General features: G+C 36.1%; 1 protein-coding gene across 2 annotated transcripts in view; it reads left to right on the top strand.

Annotated features, from left to right (window-relative positions):
• The window catches only part of LOC129266502 (nucleolin-like), a 39,119-nt gene that overhangs the window by 1,745 nt on the left and 15,535 nt on the right, over nucleotides 1-21,839 (top strand). For both annotated transcript variants that reach the window (XM_064101656.1, XM_064101667.1), the window contains exon 2: nucleotides 5,531-6,440. In XM_064101656.1, coding sequence (XP_063957726.1) covers nucleotides 5,624-6,440 — 817 coding nt within the window. In that variant the 5' untranslated portion in view covers nucleotides 5,531-5,623. The remainder of the gene's footprint in view (nucleotides 1-5,530; nucleotides 6,441-21,839) is intronic.

Here is a 21,839-nt window from a genome sequence, read left to right as displayed (position 1 = left end):
TTTCCGATTGGAATTTTCGATATCCTGGCCAATCAATGCGAGCGACAAGTTCCGAATGCACGCATATCTACAAGCGCAAAGCAGCGGCACAAAGCGCAATATATAACGACTGGTAAATTTATACGTCTGTATAAAGGATGATGACGTCATCCAATATGGCAACTTTCGTTGACCAACGAAAGGATCGAAGATGACTATGTTTTGATCATCATTTGAAAGGAATTAGCTGTAGCTGCGGTCTAAGGTAAGATGTTTCTGAATTTCATATATTTTTTCGTAAATTTTGGATGTAATTTCTCTTAATAATGTGACATTTTATGTAAAAAAAAAAAGATCTGAAAATCGGGTTTCCGCCGAATGTTATATCTAACGTTACTGCTAATACGTTGTCTGTACGTACGGGCCAACAACTCTTCAGTCTATGTATTGGTGAGTGGAGCCAACGCAGTTCAGCGGAAGAACCAAAATACAGAGACTGAAGCTTTTGGTCCACAGTCTCTGTAGACCTATTTTGGTTGTTCCGCTGAACTGCGTTGGCTCCATTTACTCACCAAACTGGGTCATAGACTGAAGAGTTGTTGGCCGGTACGTAAAGACAACGTATTAGTATAGCAGTAACGTTAGATCTCAAATTTGGCGGATCATTTTTTTGTACACAAAATGTCACATTATAAAAAATTAATTAATCCAACTTTACAACAAAATATATAAAATTCAGAAATATCGTACCTTAGACCCCAGTTACCGCTAATTCCTTTCAAATGATGATCAAAACATAGTCATCCTCAATCCTTTTGTTGGTCATTGTAAGTTGCCATCTTGGATGACGTCATCATCCTTACAGATGTCTTTACCAGTCGCCATATATCGCGATTCGTGCTGCTGCGTTGTGCTTGTCTATCAATGTGCATGCGATCGGAACTTGTCGCTAGCATTGATTGGCCAGGATATCGAAAATTTTAATCGGAAAGCCTTCATAAAAGCCTAACTCAATGAACGTAAAGGGCAGCACCACACTGCTGCATGTATACACTCAGGCACTGACTGACATTACCAAAAATCCCCACTGAAAATCCTAATTTCGGTCTTAAAATTGCGGGATCTGCGCCAAATATCCAGAGCACCAAGTGGATTAGTTCAGATTTAAGAAACTGATTTTCTTCAGAGTTCATGATCTTATTTTCTTGCACATTGAGGATGGTATCTTCAAAATTAATCCAATAAAAAAGGAAATTTTTACTATCAAAGTTACGGCAAGACCTGCCAGTGCCGCGCAGCATTTTGAAAAATAGCGCCCAGGATATCGAGAGTTTGAAACTCGATACGCATTTTTTGTAAGCGCTGCGCCCGTGATTTTTAAACATCCACTCAGTTACAAGTCAGAACGCGACGATCCGTGAAAGTAAAAACTGCAGTTTCGCTGGCCTTGCTGTCTGACTACTATGCAGTCGTAAATGGGAGACTGGACGGGCGTGAACGGGAGCAATCTTCATGTTGGGAGTCCCTCGGTACTTGGCAGTTTTACTCAGTTGCGAGAGCGATTCCAAAGAACATGAGGGCGGAATCGCTTGTTGCTCCTATATATTGAATCCTGTAATGCAGGCGAGACTACATGAGTCGTTCCACTTGTAATCCAAATTTTACTTGTCCAATCTTTATAGTATTTTGAAATTTTATATGTATTCACCTTATTCTGTATTAACAAATTCTCATTTATAATTGCACTTGGAAATGTCTTTATTTCATATATTATATCATAAATTATTTTTTTGTGACTTATGATGTTTTTTTTTAACTTTTGCCTATGAATGACCTATTATCCTGTATGTATTTTTATATTGTAATAATGAATCATAAAGATGATGCTGGTGATAATGATGATAATAATAATAATAGGCATTTGTATAGCGCCATCTATCTAGAAAAAATCTATTCCGAGGCGCAATGTTATTATCATTACCCCGGTTGCAGCACAATGTGGATAAATTTCTTGCTGAGGGAAAACATGCCATGGCAGATGATGATGATGATGATATTGGTGGTGGTGGTGATGATGGTGATGATGATGATGATGATGATGGTGATGATGATGGTGATGAGGCCTGGGAGTAAAACTAAAACAATGCATTCGATCAGTTTACCAACAATTGACAAGTGGATATTACTTTTTGCACTTTATCGAATGTTCGCCAAATGTTTATTACTGATTTGAGACAATTGATTACGAATGGCACATGGCTATAATTGATAAAACATCCAAGTTCAAGACAACCATGAAATTTATGCTAACATAGTAAATTTTCAAGACACGATAATGATGGCCGCTCCGGCGAACGTGCATCTCTTAGCTGTGTTGATGTGCATGTCCTGGGCACTGTATTGAGACACTTGACTGCGTCAGCTCGCTCATTACTTGTATGTGGGACATCTGGTAGGTCCTGTATAAACTTATTTGTGATTTCTGATAGTCCAGGAATCTCGCTTGATCAAATTATTTGAATGTTTGCCTTGGTGAACAATCAAATGCTAAAAAAGGTATTTGTCCTAGGCCCAATAATGATTATCATAATAATGGTAAATATACGTGGAGTCATGGTTATCATATTTACACATGATGACCATTGATGTTAATTTTTTATAATTTTCTTATTATAAAGCATTATTGAATGAAACCATTCATTTCAGAAAGTGTTAGAAACAGATGGGTGAAGAAAGGAAGAGTTCCAGAATGAAATATAATAAAATGTTCCTGTTTATATGACATACTCTATTGAAAATACCCACTGAATGGCACGCGCCCTGTTTTAGTGCTGCCACCAAACGGATATCCGAACGGTTTCCGCCCGCATGGACGGATAACGGTTTTCATTTTTCGGGTTCGGGTATCCATGGACACTGATCGATTCACCACTTTCCTGTCACAAAAACTCATTAAATTTAGTAAGACTCACCAACAAAATTTATAAGTTTTAGTCGCCAATATAATCACCAATATGAATTAATCTTCTTCTGTAATATATTCCTGCCGAAAACCATCGTTTGATATCAGTTTTGAAACATGACCTTATATCAGTTTTGGAGCATGACCGTCCTTGAATGGAGTAAAGTTCCGTTCTGACAACGATGGCGATTTTACTATGGTGTCGCTTAAGATCGTTTTTCTTTCCTGTCTTATGTTTTGATGATTTCAAATGCGTAACTCATCGTATATTTTCTTACCTCGACTTTCAATGCGAGTGAAGAATGAAGATAATTTGAAACCATTTAAGCGTCAAATAAATGTTGATCGGGTTACTCGGGTGTGTCATGTTGTTTCTTGTAATTTATTCATCAAATGCAAAATGAATTCTACTTTTTCTCACAGCAACTTTACCAATGAAGATGATTATTTTTTAAACTATGAAAAGTTGAAAACGTCGAATGAATGTTGATTGCGTGTGTCATGTTGTTTCTTGTAATTTATTTATCAAATGCAAAATGAATTCTACTTTTTCTCACAGCAACTTTGGTTACAAATGAAGATGATTATTTTTTAAACTATGAAAACGTCGAATGAATGTTGGCTGCGTGTGTCATGTTGTTTTTTGTAATTTATTTAAATTGAAATGCGTAACGAAATATTCATTTTCAGTACTTTTTTCTCACATCAACTTTCGATATGAATGAAGAATGAAGATAATTTTGAAATCATGTAAACGTCAAATACATGTTGATTGGCCGTTTTATTTTGTTTCTTTTGATTTATTTATCAAATCTGAAATAATGGATCATCCCTTTTCTTTCTTGAACTGTCATTAATAATGATTAATTAGAATGAAACCGTCCATTGTCGTAAACAACAATACTTAAAAGGCGGTATCGTGCCAGAAAGGTTTATGATGTGCGCCCGCCGAGTATGGGGTCGGTTGTGAATCAACGTGTTTTGCAGTAAAACTTACTGGTGATGAATGTAAGTGATTAGTTACTGTTACTGTGATTAAATCTTGTCTTGAATCTTTGTTAGAAGTGTGATCATGTTTCAGAAGTTGAGAAATGAGAAGCTTGGCTATAATTTGGGGAATGGGGAGAAACCCGACATGAAAATGAAAATATTCCAAGTACGATCCCATTTGAAGGTGTAGCGAGTGTAATGTAACCAAATATATATCGGACGATTCACTCCAGACACGTCCAGACAGGACAGCACGTGCATGAGCTGAATGATGTAGGCCTGTCTGGTTTTAGACTTTTAGTAATAGTAGACTCGCACTTACACTCGCCTCGGTCAAATTCATTGCATCTTATTTCATTCGATCGGAACTAAAATATAAACACTCATACTCTCGCAACCATTAAATGGGATCGTAACTAGGCCCGACTTGTATATAAACTCAAATAATAGTCATTTACTAATAGCTTACACATACATACATTGTACGATTTACATATATGTAGCCGTAGCCTCACGCTAACTCACATTAGTCAAATCCGAATGCAAAACAGATTCAACCCAAAATATTCAGCTTCTCGTAATTTCGTGGTTTTCAGAAATATTTTGATTAGCGCACGCTGACTATCGCCATCATCGGATAAGTGCAAATGGATATTATTTTTTATATTTCAGGGTAAAATTTTGGATACCCGTCCGCCGTCCGGTTTTCAGTGTCGGGTATCCGAATATTGAAATATCCGTTTCAAGTCAGGCCTACCCTGTTTATTTTACCACCCTTTTGAATGTCATTTCATTGGAGAAGTGGAGAAGATATATTAAAATTTAACAGAGGGTATATGGACAGAAGCATGAAATTCAAGGAGAGTTCTTAAAATGGCCCATTGTTAGGTCAGTATGTCAAAATTGACAAAGCTTTTAAGCAGTAGGTCTAATAGGCTTCACAAATTAACATGTCACAATTTCATATTTCAACAATCAGAAATCTCTTACGAAAGTTTTTAGCGCAACTTCAACACATTACCACAAAACACACATCTAACTGTACTTTAGACAGAAGAGAATCTGATGGTGAAAATGTATGTTTCCACCCGATGCCCATTTTGACATGAAAGTGCCCTTTTTTGTTTTTGCCCCCTCCCATATGAAAATATGTTCCACCACCATTAAAGACACTCCTTTTTAACATATTATTCTGAATGTTGTCCAAAATATGAAAATAATATTTTTTTGGGGGGTTTTTGAACTTTGTATTATTCATAAATTTACAACGACTGTCTCTGGCCCTTTAATAATCTTCCCATAGCACCCAGGTGGATGTGCTTCATAATTAATCTGTGACAAGTCTGTACTTATCAGTGAATTAGCAATATGAACATTTACCATTTTTTAGATGCTGGTACTCAGTAATAGCTAATGATCATCAATAAAAGGAAATGCTTGTTGTTGTTGGCAAAAATTCAAGGTAAAAACAAAAGTGTGTTATTTCCTGTGAAATATAGTCATGGGATTTGATTAATGCCAGTCATACACATGACCACAAAAACATATTAATATACTGTGGGTTTTATGATCTATCTTTTGATCTATTGTCTTTTGCAGGAGTGGGATCGTGGCTTACAGGGATGTTGAGGTAGGATTGTGTCATGCAGAGTTCATATAGTTCCCAGAGGTCATAGCTGAAGTCATCGAACCATGGGTTGCATGTGCTGCTGTTTCAAGTCTCCAAAGGAGGAGGAACCAAGTTCTCTTGTCAAGAAGGGCGATGACCCATCAGGAAGTCCAAGGAAGTCCTATGGTGCTATTACAATTCAAGAAGAAACGCCTGCTTCAAAGCTCAATTCCCCTCCCAGAAAATCACCCGAAGAACTGTTGTACTCCGACAAACCAAAGTCAGCCCGTGTGCAATCGCCAGAGCTAAAAAAAGATGGAGAGGCCTCAACCTCTGGGGCATCTCCTGAAAAGAGGACATTGGCAGATATTGCCGTTGCTGCCCAAAAAGTGACCAGTGCCTTCCAAGATAAAAAGAAATCCAGGACTTCCTCCCCAAGCCCCACAGTGGACACCAAAGGCCATGCAGAAGCAGAAGAATATGTGGAGCAAGGAGTTGATGTTCCATTAATTTCTTCTGGAGGTGATTCAAATGTGCATGACAATGCGTCGATGGAATCGGACACCTGCCACTCAATAGGCGAGGATGAGGAGGAAGAAGAAGAAAGTGAGGATGCAAGGATTCTTCGGATGATGTCAAGTGTTCCACCAGCCCCATCTTCAGATGGATCACAAAGTCAGCTGGTGCCCAAGTCACCATCCCCGGGATCATCATCTCAAGATGTATCAATGGATAAGAAACAGTCTAAGGCCAAGGACTTCATGAAAAAAGCAGGGAAGAGTATGAAGAAGGCCAAGAAGAAAGTTGGTAAAGGGATGGATAAAATGATACATCATAAGAAGAAGGAGGAGTCAAGAAGTCAGGATGATACCAGAGAAAGAGCTGACTCAACAAGTACAAGTAAGTACACTAAAACTGCTCATATTGTCTTAATCTTATTTGCCATTCAGTAGTGAGGTTTTGTGTTCTTTGTTGTCCTATTTATCTATCAATAGAAATTGTCCTTGGCTTAAAAGAGCTTCTGGAAAAATAACATTAAAAATTATTGTGTAGAAATTTGACAAAACAAGATTAGAACAAAGAATTTTCTTGTGCTTGATGCAACTCTAAATACAGTATTTGCTACTTTATATCCCTATAATTTTTTTTTGATATTTAGTCAAATTTGAATTAGCCATCAATTATTTTTTAATAAAAAGAGAAAAATACAACAGGCATAACACTGAAAATTTCATCAAATTTGGATATAAAATAAGAAAGTTATGACATTTTAAAGTTTCGCTTAATTGCACAAAACAGTTATATGCACATTCTGGTTGGTATGCAAATGAGGAGACTGATGACATCATCCACTCACTATTTCTTTTGTATTTTATTATTTGAAATATTCTAATTTTTTCTCATTGTCAAGTGAAACAAAGATTAATTCCTCCCTTAACATGTGGAATTAGCATTGTTTTAATACTATATGTTTCAGTCAAGTTGGTCCTGATTGGCAAATCTGTAAAAAATGAAATATTGCATAATTCAAACAATAAAAAACAAAAGAAATACTAGTAGTGAGTGATGGACATAATGGACTGTCTCATTTGCATGTCACTGAGATGTGCATATAACTGTTTTGTGAAAAATAAACAAAACTTTAAAATTCCATAATATTCTTATTTTACATCCGATTTTGATGAAAGTTTTAGCGTTTGCTAATTTGATTTTTTCTTTATTCAAATCATCATTTTTCTGGGGTGAACTTGACCTTCAAAGTAGATCCTAAGTCATTAATCCCTGTCTCCCCCCCTCCCTCAACATCTACATGTATTTATCAAATGACAAAAAAGAAAAGAAAATAATACTGTACCCCTCTCAAAGTGACCTCTTCATTTTTCCCTGGCGAACTTCTCTGGCACGCAATCCTCACTTCCCTGGCAAAGAAAAAAATGTACCCTTTCGCACTGACATCTCTTCCCCGGGGAAAGTCAACGAGCAATTTGCTTGGGCGAAAGTAAAGTGCAGACCCGGTGTCAATGAAGGCACACGCTTTTTAATTTTCTAATACTGCGCACAATCGTACTCTTTCCTTTTAACAAATTGCAGATACCTGATTAACTATATCAGTGAAGTTATGGAGATTATGGCTGGTATCGGCATGTGCAGAACAAACGAAAAGAAAGTTGTTTATTTCTTACTGATAATGTGTTAAAAAATCAAATTATGTTATATTTGATTTTATTCTAAAAAAGTATTTAAAAAAAAGTATTTCGATATTTTTTATATAGCGTGGCCATCCACATTAAGCCATGGAAGTAACAGCTAGCTAGCGCGTGGAATCTTGGTTCAGGTAATTTTGGGGAGAAAAAGAATTGACCTCTGACGTCATTAAAGAGGAGAAGTTCTCAGGTCATCTTTCATACTGGCCATTTCACCGGCAAATTTCTCAGGGGAAACCGTTTTGCTGGGGAAGCTCTCCATCTCTCGAGGTGGAGAAGTTCGCCGGGGAAGTTTTTCTGTGTACCTTTCATCCTGGACATTTCCCCCTTCGCTGGCGAAGTTCACCGGAGAAAAGCGCAGTATGAATGGGGTATAAGATGAAGAGGGAGAGGAAAAAGGTCCTCAAAAAAGGTACATACAAACATCTACATGTATATTGTTCAAGAGTTTCAACTCAAATGCCCATGTGACCACATACATGTAGATCACCTAAACAGGGTTTCTCACTGAGCAGTGAATGCTTTATACAAACATTACAAATTTTGGATCTGCCAAATTTCTGACGAGTTGTGCAAACTCTTACGAATGTTAGTTTGCGTTTGCGATATCAATTTTATATTAGAAAACGTTCGATGCACATTTTCAATTGGTGAAACTGTTTTTTACAGGAGCCTGAACTTTGGCAAAATCTCGAATTTGCTTCATGTATGTTCCCAACCATTTGCCATTCTGGAGATAGCCCCTTTAGATGTAATACAAAAGTAAACACACAATGAAATTGATAATTGTTATTTGTTTTCCTCAACTTGCCTACTTTTACATTGAATATCCGTAAATTGAAAAAATACTAATTGTAGTTGGTATCATACATGCGCTCACTATTCTGGTATGTATTGTATGTATACTGAAGTCTCTTTCGAGGAGGAAGTTCAGTACAGGGGCCCTAGTTTCCTGCCAATTAAAACAAAGTAGCATCTACAGTACTCGATTCCATATATTATTTGTCATTGGGATGTCAAAGGCATGAGAAATCTGTTTGCTAATTATGCTATGATAACAATTATTCTGTTTGCTAATGACACTATGATGTTTAATTATACCAATTGAAAATTAATAATAGACAGTTCTTGTAGCCTTTAGCGCATATCACATCATGAATAACGTCTCCATGCGCTTCCAAAGGACTTGGATATTATTACCCCGGCTGTAGCTCAAGCAGTCTTCCAGCTCTCAGTGCATTTCAAGGAATAAATTCCTACCAGGTACCCATTCACCCATTCACCTCACCTGGGTTGAGTGCAGCACAATTTGAATAAATTTCTTGCTGAAGGAAATTACGCCATGGCTGGGATTTGAACCCACAACCCTCTGTTTCAAAGTCCGGAGACTAATCCACTGGGCCACAACGCTCCACATTGAATAAAAATTGAATAAAAAAGCTTTTATACAAGTATATAAAATTCTGGGAATCATAAAGGTTTACCTGCATTTATAAGCTCATATTGCAAACGCAATCTTTGCTGTGTAGCTTTGCAGATGAAGTTTGATGTTTCTTTGGTGTCTTTGTCTTGTATGTGGATGGACTGTTTTAATGGGAAATTAAGGAGATTGGTGTAATTCCCGCATAACACATATCAGGAGGCTTTATATACTGTACGTTTATAACATCTATTATGTTTGGAATCGTAATTGTTCAGTAATTATTCTTTTGGCTTTATATCATTTTCATTTTGGTGAACATAGTTTTGGAAAATGTTCTTTGGCAATTATTTCTAATTTAACCCCATGGAAACAGCAATACTTGCGTCATGTATTTTTTGCTAGATTGAGATAATGGATGTTTTAATCACTTGCATAATTTTCATTTTGTACTTGTAACAGGCAGTCTACATGTTCATGTAACATCATACTTTGTGAAGATGAATGTAATTCAGAAAATGAGAAATAAATCCTTATTAGTTAATAACTTTGCAAACAGCTCTCTGACTATTTCATCAGAATAAAAAAAATTTACTTACATGTACATGTACCCTGTATTTATTCATCATTTTTTAGTTTTTTTTATCTCTTTATTCATTCATCCATACAACATTAATGCACTTTTACACTTGTACTTTGATTTCAGGTGATATTGTTTGTATAATTGATTTTTAGATATTTCAATAGTCATATTAGCAATCTAATCAAATAACAATCTTGAAGTTGTACATCCTGTAATGGGATATCTTTAGGTGATTTCAAACTGCCTCAATCATGAGAATCCCCGTTAAATTACGAGAACTTTTTTAGGCTAAAAAATACCCATTAATTATTCCTGCATTCACACCGCCCCGAAACATACCCTACGGCATAAGTTCCTGAAGTTAAGAGCATGCGCATTATGGTCTGATAAGCAAGCAAGGCGCGAGATTCAAAATCACAGCCACCCAAGGCGCCCGCGCCCAACTACACGCTAGGCTAAAAGTTCCCGTAAATTGCTTTCACATTGCCAAAATACCTGCGACCTTGGAAAAATCCCCGCGAAAGTTCTCGTAATTTTGACAAGTACCTACTATTTAGTGGGTATTTTCTTTCGGGAAGATTACGCGTGATTTGCTTTCACATTGCCAATATTACCTGGTATTTTCTGATCGGGGTGAATTTCCCAATCAGAAAATACCTGGAACTGACGAACTTCGAGGCGGTCTGAAACCACCTTTTGAAATAGTTGTTTGAGCAGTGGTTGGGTTTGATTTTCCACAAGCTCCATGCCCTTGTTAGTTCACACACATGCACAATCGTAATTGCACGTAATTAGTCAGCCAAGCTAATCAACTGCTTTTAGCACAAGCTAGAAATCAATAATGTATGTACATGTACATATAGAAACTGTAGAGAACATATTTATCATTTATTAAAGGGAAATTCAACCCAATGAGTTGGTAAACACAGATAGTGATAGAGCTAAGTATTTGCAAGCTGACAAAAATCACAAGGATAAAGTTAATGGATCCAAGTCATCACTTTATACGGCACTGTATCCATGCTGACATTGATCAATACTGCCAGTTTCTGTTTCTGTTTCTGTTTGTGGTAACTCCCGTAGGAACTCGGCAGGACAGCATTTTTTGCTGGTAAACGCCAAGCTGGTATATAACCAATTACCTTGGAAACATTTTACGTCTAGGTTAATCAGTCATAGTGGCTGACGTAATAGACGACAGATATCACTCTTGGGCCTTTTTATCAAAGTGGAGACAATGACAGAGTTGGGATTCGAACTCACAACCTTGCGATTATGAGTCCAATGCTCTAACCACTGGACCACACGACCCGTTGATCAGAATATAGGCCTATTTGGCATTGCAGACCTGTAGGAATACATAGCATGTTCGGTACATTTATCCATGGACCAACTAGCTAGTAGGTCTCTGATGTATCAGAGTATCTTGTACAGTATTTGTGATCTAGATACCTAATCATGTTTGTATATCATCTGAACTAGGAGAGTTGGTTGAGAAGGGTTTGGCATTTGCGTAAATTTGTTTAATCTTGTTTTACTTCGTACAAATTTTCACATTCTTTCAGAGCTTAATCAATCCAGAACTAGAAGAACAAATATTCTGATACACTGTAGATACCGGTCCATCAAATAAGCTATATTCACACCTGCCATACCTCTAAAAATACCAGTTATTTTCTGGTCTGGTATAAAAGCTTCTCTTGTATCCACTCAATCACAGTATGCTTTTTAGATAACAGTATTTTAACCCCATATCCTACACCATACTATCTTTTTTTTTCAGGATTGTCTTTCTTAACCCCACACTATTTTCTTAAGCCAGAGTTATTAACGCCTTAACCCCAGACTATTACACAAATTGATTATTTTGCCACACAGGGTGAGATTAACGTAAAATTTTGACTTCCGTGATTGGCTGCTGCTTAGCCCCAAGTTCCCTTAGCCCGGTTTAATTTCAGACTTGTACAGCTTTTAGCACTGCTGCAGTTTCCCAGCTAGCACCGCAATAAAGCCGGCTGTTAAAGATAGTACAGTACTGTACTATACCATGCCCGCCCACTTTGGTAAAATGAAGCCTGAAACCAAATTGGGTTAAGCTTCTCTGGTAATTGGTAGGGCTAATAACCCCCCCCCCCTCCAGCCCCACCTTTTTTTTCGGGGGGGGGGGGGTTAAGGAAATTTCTTGTAGTCTGAAAAGCATATCAGAAAGTACCTAGTATTTTGAGGGGCCTGTTTCTTAATATGAAACAACTACATGTTTTTGTTGTTCTGGTCTGCCTTGAGCATCTCATCAAGATGGAAAGTGTGCTTTAGTCTCGTGTATTATTATTATTATTATTACGAGGTTACTTTGGTAACAGGGTTCAGCAGCAAATCCCAATCAAGGTTTTCATGTAAATGTATTGAAAAGATTCCAGTAACATACAGTACATATGAACACAATGTATTAAACAGGATATTTAAAACTGATAAATTTGATAAAAAATTGCTAAATTTTGAGAGATTGTTGATCATTTACATGTACATGTAGTAAGCTTATGTTTTCCTAAATCCTTCTCATTTAGTATGCTACATCTTGTTTATAAATATAATCTAAGTTTTGAATAGGAATGTACTACAAGACTATTATTACCGCTCTACAATTTCTGTGTATGCCTTTTTGTTGATGTTAATGGATTATTATCGATGCTATTGGTGTTACTACATGTATGTTGTAATTACATTGTATGCAACTCTTTATGTTCATGGAATTGATTTGTTGACAATTTAAAGGGGAATGAAACCTTTGGAACAAGTAGGCTTATGTCGAAACAGAAAAATAAAAGAATAAGAACAAAGAAAGTTTGAGAAAAATTGGACAAATAATGAGAAAGTTATGAGCATTTGAATATTGCAATCATTAATACTATGGAGATCCTCCCATTGGCAATGTGACAAGGATGTGTGATGTCACATGTGAACAACTTTCCCTTTGATAGACTATAAAATACCCCCAAAATGTCTCTTTTTGCTTTTTCTTACAGTGATACAAACTCTTTATCCATGATGTATTCTTTGACAATCTGTATTACACGTCCTCCTATAGAAAGAACACATGATCTACTGATAGATGTGATAAAAGAGGCATTTTAACTGAAATATGTACTAAAGTAATGGGGAGAGTTGTTCACAAGTGACATCACACATCTTTATCGCATTGCCAATAGGGGGATCTCCATAGCATTAGTGATCGCAATATGCAAATGCTCATAACTTTCTCATTATTTGTCTGATTTTTCTCAAACTTTCGTTGATCTGTTTCTTTGATTTTTCTGTTTTCACACAAGCTATCTTGTTCCAAAGGTTTCATTCTCCTTTAATGACCATTCGGGTCAGTAAAAATATCTTAAAGTAAATGTAACAGGATAGATTCCAGAAACATGATACAAACAAATAGATAAAACAAGAATGTTAAGAAGGAAATGCATGTTTTGGAGAAAAAAAATCTGAGACGTTCAATGCAAAATACTACACTGTAATCAATGTTTGTTCATGTGGATGAATACAGGCCGACTATTCTGAGGCTACACTTGAAGGAATATCTCTTCGGATTAACGCCCCCTTGATATTTTAAACATCTGAAACGAAGAAAGAAAGTTTGGCAGTCTAAATTTTCAGTCATTTTTTTCTTTTTCTTCCCCAAGACAATAATTCAAAGGGGATTCAGGTTGCATTGGTGTTTCATATAAATTGGAATGAAATATAAACATTTTAACAAAGAGCTGACAAACAAATATTCTAGTATTGAAATTGTTTAAAATGTTATAATAAGCATATTTTCTCAATTTTTCTATCTATTCTAAAACTCGGCTTTACAAAAAAGGTCTGGCTAATTGAAAAAGGCCTTAGTTATTTTGCTAAGTATTGAATAATTTAACTCATTTTCTATCAGGTTCAGTTTGGCATATTTCTGGTCATTTGGAATATATACTTTGTTACCTTGTGTTATCTCTGATTTGGCAAGTGCCATACAATTCTTCAATTTCATCATTGGTCAGTATTAAAGGGGAATCGAACCTTGATCATAAAAGTTTGTGTGAGAGTGAGAGAGGAGGAAAATAAGTGAAATAGAATGATGCAAATTTGAAAGAAATCAAACAACCAATATAAAGAAAGTTGTGGCTGTTTTACAATTGAGATCCCTAAGACTATGTAAATTTGAAATTGGCAATTGGGTATATCAAATTGATATGAGAACTGTTTTAAGGACAACTTTCCTGGAGAAAATATGCAATCATTATCAAGGATTTGTGATTTCCTATTCCTAAAGTATCATATATATGTCCTCATGAAGGAAAAATTGAATTTGAATTGAAGTCAAACTTTTGAAGAAAAAAAATAAATTCCCATTTTGGCCATTTTCAGTTCTGGCCACTTTACACATATCGGAGTAAATGGAAGAGTATAGTCCTTGCCTTACATCACTATCAAATTACCAATGCGGCCAATTTGAAACCTTCATCCTAGGAAGACTAGAGTGATTTCAAATTTTTACAACTTTAAAAAAATTCATAACTTTCTTTAGTATATCCGCTATTGTCCAAACTATCAACGATCTCCTTGTCTGATTTTTCTTTTTCCTCTGAACAACTGTTGGGTTGGATTCCCCTAAAATGGATATCATCATCAGATTCTATTAATCAAAGTGGGAGGGCATGAATCCCATTGCAGAATAAGTCAGTTTTTGTCATTGATATTGACTTAAAAGCCTGTCTGAAGCTTTGGTAAAGGTTGAAAGAAAACTGTTGGAATATGGTCTCACATTCAACTCGTACAGATGTGTAGTGGGACCTTTGACATTTTCTTATAATGTATATAAATTCTTTGTGAAAAATGACTATTTACATATCAAGGTACAGTACAGGTATTTAGCACTCTCTCAGTAATGCTTTTATATTTAAAAAAACCCCACATATTACAAATTTAGTCAAAATATCTTAAGTGTAATGCCCAGCTTTGATTGAGCTACATCTCTTATCTTTTGATTTTTGTCTTCACCGTCAGATTCTTAGTTATTTTGATCTGTATCCTGACCAAAAATCTAAATAAAACTTCTGTAGATTAAAATGATGAAATACACCCTCCAAATTACTCTCTTTTTCTTAATATCATCCTCATTGTATACAGGAGTGGGACAATGATGTAGTATGCCCTAAAACTAGAAATAAACTGGAATAGTGATCCAAAGTTTGGGGAGAATTATCAAAATTTGAGAGGTCAGACGTAAATCAACTGAAATTTACATTTACAACTTGCAATCATAATATGTTCTTTCAAAAATTAATAGATAACTGTGTTTTTTAGTCCAATGTCAAAATAAAAAAGATAAAATCATTTGACTTACATGTACATAAAATTAGAGTGTACACGTACATGTACACTCTAGTTTGTATGTGCCAGATTTAAAGCAGATATGAACCAATAACGCCATCTCGAGTCCTCAACGACTCATACCTGGCCAGTTTCCTGACCCGTAATGCCAGTGTAGTCTAGTAATATAGACCCACTTGAATGATAACAAGCTAATTAACTACTCAATACATTTTATTCCGCAATTATTATGTTACCAAGTAGCAAAACAATTACTTTTCCTCTCAAAACATTTTAATTTCTCTATACAAATAGAATTATTGGTCAATTATTTATTCTCTGTAATATTAGTAGATATCTGAAAATGTATATATTTTAAGACTGTATACGGTATAACATACAGTCAATTAGAGACCACACACACAGTTCAGTATGGGCCTAGGGGGGGGGGGGAGGGAGTGGAAGTGGAAGGGCGACACTGGCTTATATCATTTGAATGTACTCACAAAGTTCTACAGGTTTGTGTGTACATCATTAAAGGAATGTTCCAGGCTGAACATATTTATATTATAAATAGAGTAATATTCACAGAGCAAAATGCTGAAAATTTGATCAAAATTGGGTAACAAATAACAATGTTATTGAATTTTAAAGATTTGCATTATCCCGGTGAAACGGTTCTAGGCATGTCTTCATGAATATTCATTAGGTGGGCTGATGATATTATATGCCCACTTGTTCTTTTGTATTTCATTATATGATGTTTATTCAAAATTTGTCTACCAAGAACTAAAACAATTGGATTTACAACTGATTATGTGCATTGGATATTTATTGCTGCAAATTATTTCATCATAATGGAGACACATCATGTACACATGTATGAAAAAAAATGAAACATTTATGATTTCATGTATTAACATAAGAAAAAGGGAAGTGGGGATGTGACATCATCAGCCCACCTAATGAATATTCATGACGACGTGCATATAACTGTTTTCACAAAATATTGCTAAGCTTTAAACTGCAATAACTTTGTAATTTGTTATCCAATTTTGATGAAATTTTCAGTATTTTGCTCAGTGAATTTTATTCTATATTTTTAGCTATAAATATTCTCAGCCCAGAGCATCCCTTTAAAACTCAATTGTATTTTATTTTCCTTTTGCATGTTTGTGATTGGATTTTTATGTGAAATGGAGATGGAAAGATTCATTCATTGTAAGGCTGCCTGTTGTAGACACGACTGAGCGGATCATCCAGGCACGAACACGTTCCCCTCCAGCGAATAAGCAATAACCCATCTCCCATTACATGCGCCCCATCGGGCGTGATACATCCACATCTTACTCCATCAGCAGTTTTGTCAGCCCATTCTCCATCTTCACCAGCCGATATTCATATTTCTCCTTGTAATCAGATGTGTATTACACAGTGACACCTTTGATACCTGATCTGTCGGCTTTTGTCGTTGACATCTGGAATTGACATCTTCTATTCTCCTCCACATATAACCTTATAATGAGTAAGCATATGTTGTTATGACATCTCTTCTTTATTCATTGTGAATGAATAGGCCTGATGACATGTATTGCAGTAGTTTATGATACTCAAGGTGTAATAGGTTCATTTACATGTATACGTGCAGCAGAGTTGAAGATTTGGTATCGATTGGTGAGAGAACAGTGTAATCGCACACTTACATGATGGTAGCGATGTTTGCGGCAAAGGTTGTATCAAATTGCAATGCCTGAGATGTAGTTACAATGCTGAAAAAAAATTAACACAGGATATTATTATTATGAAGGTCATTTATAAATACAAATGACCTTTATAATATCCTGTTTTAAGCAGTAATTATGAAATCATCATTACTGCTTAGAACATGTTAAATCCTGTGTTTTCTTATTCATAGAGTGGACTTGAGAAATGCAGAAATGTCTGCACTGAATGCTGTTATAATTTTTGTTTTCTCGTGGTGTTAGAAGAATAAATTTCAAAGGGTCTTCGTGACAACCTGGGGAAAATACTTCTAAATCAAGCCTTTCAACATGTGAATAATGTTAGCTGAATTCAATATTTGTTTTCATCATTAATGGGCTGTGAAAATCCAGAGTCACTTTGATGATTTATGTTTTTGTTTACTCTATTTACAGGAGCACAGAAATCAATTTTATTACCTTGTTGCATTTCTTGAAGCAACATGTTGTCCCAAGATGCATGGAGACATAGAACATTATGTGATATGAGCATTATATTGTTATTATGATTATTGATATTAATATTATTATCAATATTATTATTTTTTTTTTTGGGGGGTGGTTGTTGAAAATTTACTTGACATCATCATAACTTCATTATTTTTTTCATCACTATCATCCAGGCGCTTTTGCACATGTGCCCCCCTCTTTCAGGCCTAACGTTTTATGCAGATTGTGTCTCTGGAACAGTTCCCCCACCCCCCCCCTTGTACTGCCTACTCATTGGAATTGAAGTTGAAATTTGCCCTTCTTTCAAGATTTTTTTTTTGCTTGTCAAACAATGTTCAAAACAAAAAGAACCAATATTCTTTTTGCCTCCTCATAATACCCTGGATCTGCCTACGTCATCTTTATCATTTCTATCATCATCATCACTTGAATCATCATCATTATTTATCATCATCATCATCATCAATATCATCATCACCACAAACACCATTATCATCATCACCATCATCATTTTAATCATCATCACCATCATCATCACCATCATCATTTTAATCATCATCACCATCATCATCATCAATATCATCATCATCACCACAAACGCCATCATCAATCATCATCACCATCATCATCACCATCATCATTTTAATCATCATCACCATCATCATCACCACAAACACCATCATCATCATCATCACCATCATCATTTTAATCATCATCACCATCATCATTTTAATCATCATCATCATCATCATCATCAATATTATCATCACCACAAACGCCATCATCAATCATCATCATCATCATTTTAATCATCACCATCATCATCATCATCATCGTCATCATCACCATCATCACCATCATCACTTAAATCATCATTATCATCATTATCATCATCATCATCACCATCTTCATCATCATTATTGTCATCATCATCATCATCGTCGTCATCATCATTATCGTCATCATCATCATCATCGTTATTGTCATCATCGTCATCATTATCATCATCATCATCATTATTGAATGCATCATACAAGATGATCCGTAAAGCATACACAGTGTGTATACATGTACAGTACATCATATAATTCTAATTTTCATATTGATTTTAATACTCAATGCATCGTTATCATATCTTGATACGTTCACACCAATGAATAATGATTACATAACAACTATGGGCTTGTTCTGTTTGTGTAGAATGGTGTATCTGGTATCATCTTTAGCTCAGTGAATAAGGGGAGCAATCATTAATAATGTGGTATAGGGATGTGCCACTTCGATTACCCCTTCCACCTTTTTCAGACCTTTCTGGACCCTCAATTATACTCAGAAACCGCTCAGCCTTGCTCCAAAGACTCACTTTTTTCACAAGCAAAGATCGAGGTAGGGGTGTAGGCAGGGCCGCTGGGTCTTTGGATAAATTGCCAATTTGTCTACTGCCAACTTGTCCACTCACCACATGGTCTATCTTCATTTAGTCTAATGCCATCCCGTCCACCAACATTTCGTCTCATAACCATTTGGTAATATCCATTTTATTTCCCTTTTTTTCGCCCAATTAACACTTAATCCAATTAGACCTAATGGTATATGGACTAAATGGCTATTGCATGGCTCCACACTAACTTTTTTCTTGATGGCCCAATCATTCCACCAAAATCATCAATTTTATATTTTGGTGGGCTGCAAAGCAAATTTGGTGGCCCTAAAACAATAGAAAAAATTACAATTTATCCAAACTTTGGGAGCCCAACCGGGCCACTAAGTGTGGGCTTCTACAGAATTTTGGTGTCCTGACTCTTATTTTTGGTTGCCCTGGGCCACCGGGCCACTGCTACTGTTGAGCCCTGGCTATTGGACCAACTGGTTATTAGATGAAATGGTGAGTTGACGAAATGGCAATTAGACCATGTGGAGAGTGGACGAACTGATGGTAGACCAAATGATAGTAGATGAGTTGGTAATTGGAATAATTCGCATTAGACCAATTGGAAATAAACTGGTCTTTTGCCCATAATTCGCATGATCTAGTCTTATCTACTCAGTGGTCTCCACAGCACCACAGTGACTGTGACACCGTTCTCAATACCTTCCTAAAACTAGTTAGTGGAAACTGGTTTAACGTGTAATGAGAACAGTCGAAGCGATCTTCCAAACTGGTTCATAAAACCCCACGCGATGTATAGTTTTGAAGATTGCTTTGCCTCATTAAACTGGTTTTAGCATGAGTGAGGACACAACAACCGTTCTTCGGGAAGTGATCTTCACACATTCGAGCGCGCTACTCCACATACTGTATGTGGAATGCCTATGATGCTGCGGTTTCAAATTTTGCGCAAAACATATCACCCCACTCATGCCACTGAGAGTGTTTATACATGAAGTAGTTTTGAAAACCACTTTTGGGAGATCAAATGGGAATGCTAGCAAAAGCGATCTTCCAAACTGGTTTCTTGATCTGGTTTCCAGTAAACTAGTTTTAGAAAGTGAGAAAGGTGTCATAGACAGCAGGGACACTTGCCATATACATTACATACTGATGATACAGCACAAAAGCAAAGAATCAACTAACTGAGGAATCTGTACAGTGCAAATCAATTATCAAAAAAGTTATCACTTTGAACTATGAAATGATATAGGCCTATTTGTGATATCCAGAAGCTTTTTCCACGCTTTCCACACTTATTTCACTTATATTCTCACTTTTATAGAGTCTATCACAAGGTGAGGTGTTCTCTTTATGAGAGGACAAGTACAGAGGTTTCACAACATTATATCATTGATGAATCGTTTGTCATATGATTAGAATGAGCAAAAAAAGATGTTTGGGGTATATTTTCAGTGTCCAAAAGGGGAGAGTTGTTCATCTGTGACAACATAGATCTTGGTCGCATTGCCAATAGGAGGATCTCCATAGCATTAGTGATCTCGACATTCAAATGCTCATAACTCTTCTATTGCTAGTCCTATTTTACTCAAACTTTTGTTGATCTTATTCTTTGATTTTTCTGCTTTCACAAAAGCTAACTTGCTCCAAGAGTTTCATTCTCCTTTAAGATAATAAGATTGATTTGAAGATTTCTTCTTCCTTTCTAACTCGTTTTCTTTTCCTAAACACTCCCCGGAGCACCATTGCCCCCCCCCCCTCCTCTCACACCCAGACTTCATAGTCTACTCTATTCAGACCCTTCACTCGAGTTAAGGGTCTGAATTGCAGCCAAAAACAGCAAGTTTTGTATGTGCTAGTCTTTGCATGGAGACACACTTGTTGATCAAAGTTTCAATCAGGGTCTGTGCCTGCTGACTACAGACTTCACATTAAATAATAGGCTTGATTTTCCTTCTGTTATTCGTTGTCCTGCCTGGAAAATTTCAAGAAACTATAGTATGAAATGTACCCCCCTTTAAATGACAATGCAGGAGATATCTGAAATTAACTATTGTTTACACAATAATAATAATATAATAATAATAAAGATATATTTACCCAGGGTAGCCACTTCAGTTCCGAAAACTGTTCTCCCAGCGGGCCCTGCTATTATTACCCGGCTAATCTAGGCTACCTATTCGGTGCACACAGCTTTTTGAGGAATTACTTCCTGCTGGTACCCATTTACCTCACCTGGGTCAATGATTCGTTTGGTTTTATGTCCTCAGATCCAGTCGGCACAAACAACCTAAAAGTTATGTTTACCTACATGTAGACAAAAAATATTCATTGAGGTGCAGAAGAATGTGAAAAGTTAAAATGTCCAGTACATTTATTACTAAATTGCATTATCTATATAATTTAATGTATACAACTGAGCACTGCCTACTACTTGTACTTTCACTAAATGTTTTAAAATCATAACTTCAGTTGTTTTCAAGAAGATGATTTTTGTGAGTGATAAACATTGAGCAATCTTTGACATTACAAATTTTGGTCATGTGTCAACTTCTGTGGTATTCATCAAATAGGTGACTCAATATTCACTTATAAATAGTGAATATCAGCAGTATCGGTAAGCAGTTGTGTAATTCGTTCAACAGTTGCTTAGTACACAATACTGGCTTTCTTCCAAACCGTGTAGAGGGTGCTTTCATACCTTCCTAATCGCAAGAATACCAATGAATATGTGCAACTTTCTATTCTGCTAGCAAGCTAAATTAACAGGCTATAGATTACCCAGCATTCATTGCCAAACCCATTTCCTTTTAAGTTATGCAGTAACATTTTCATAATAATTGTCGCCCTTTGTAGAAAGGCATTTTGATAATTAACCCTATTGGCACAAGAAATCCAACTCGATGAATAGTACAGCGTTGAAAACTCCATTTTGTCTTTAAGTGACAATTTAATGCAGGAAAGATGACGATTCAAGCAATATGCATTTCGAGATTAACATGGCAGTAATATGTACATGTAAAGCCAAGGTAATGAGGCTAGCCCGGGGGGCCACTTCCATTGACGAGTGGATACCATGCGCGAACATGGGGTTTTGAAAAGCACCCTAAACACGTATTTTCCATTTTCTGAATATGCACCCC

The sequence above is a fragment of the Lytechinus pictus genome, chromosome 1 (genome assembly GCF_037042905.1).
Source record: "Lytechinus pictus isolate F3 Inbred chromosome 1, Lp3.0, whole genome shotgun sequence".
NCBI classification, from domain to species: domain Eukaryota; kingdom Metazoa; phylum Echinodermata; class Echinoidea; order Temnopleuroida; family Toxopneustidae; genus Lytechinus; species Lytechinus pictus.
Note: the sequence above shows the minus strand (reverse complement) of the source record. Positions and strands in the feature narration are given on the sequence as shown.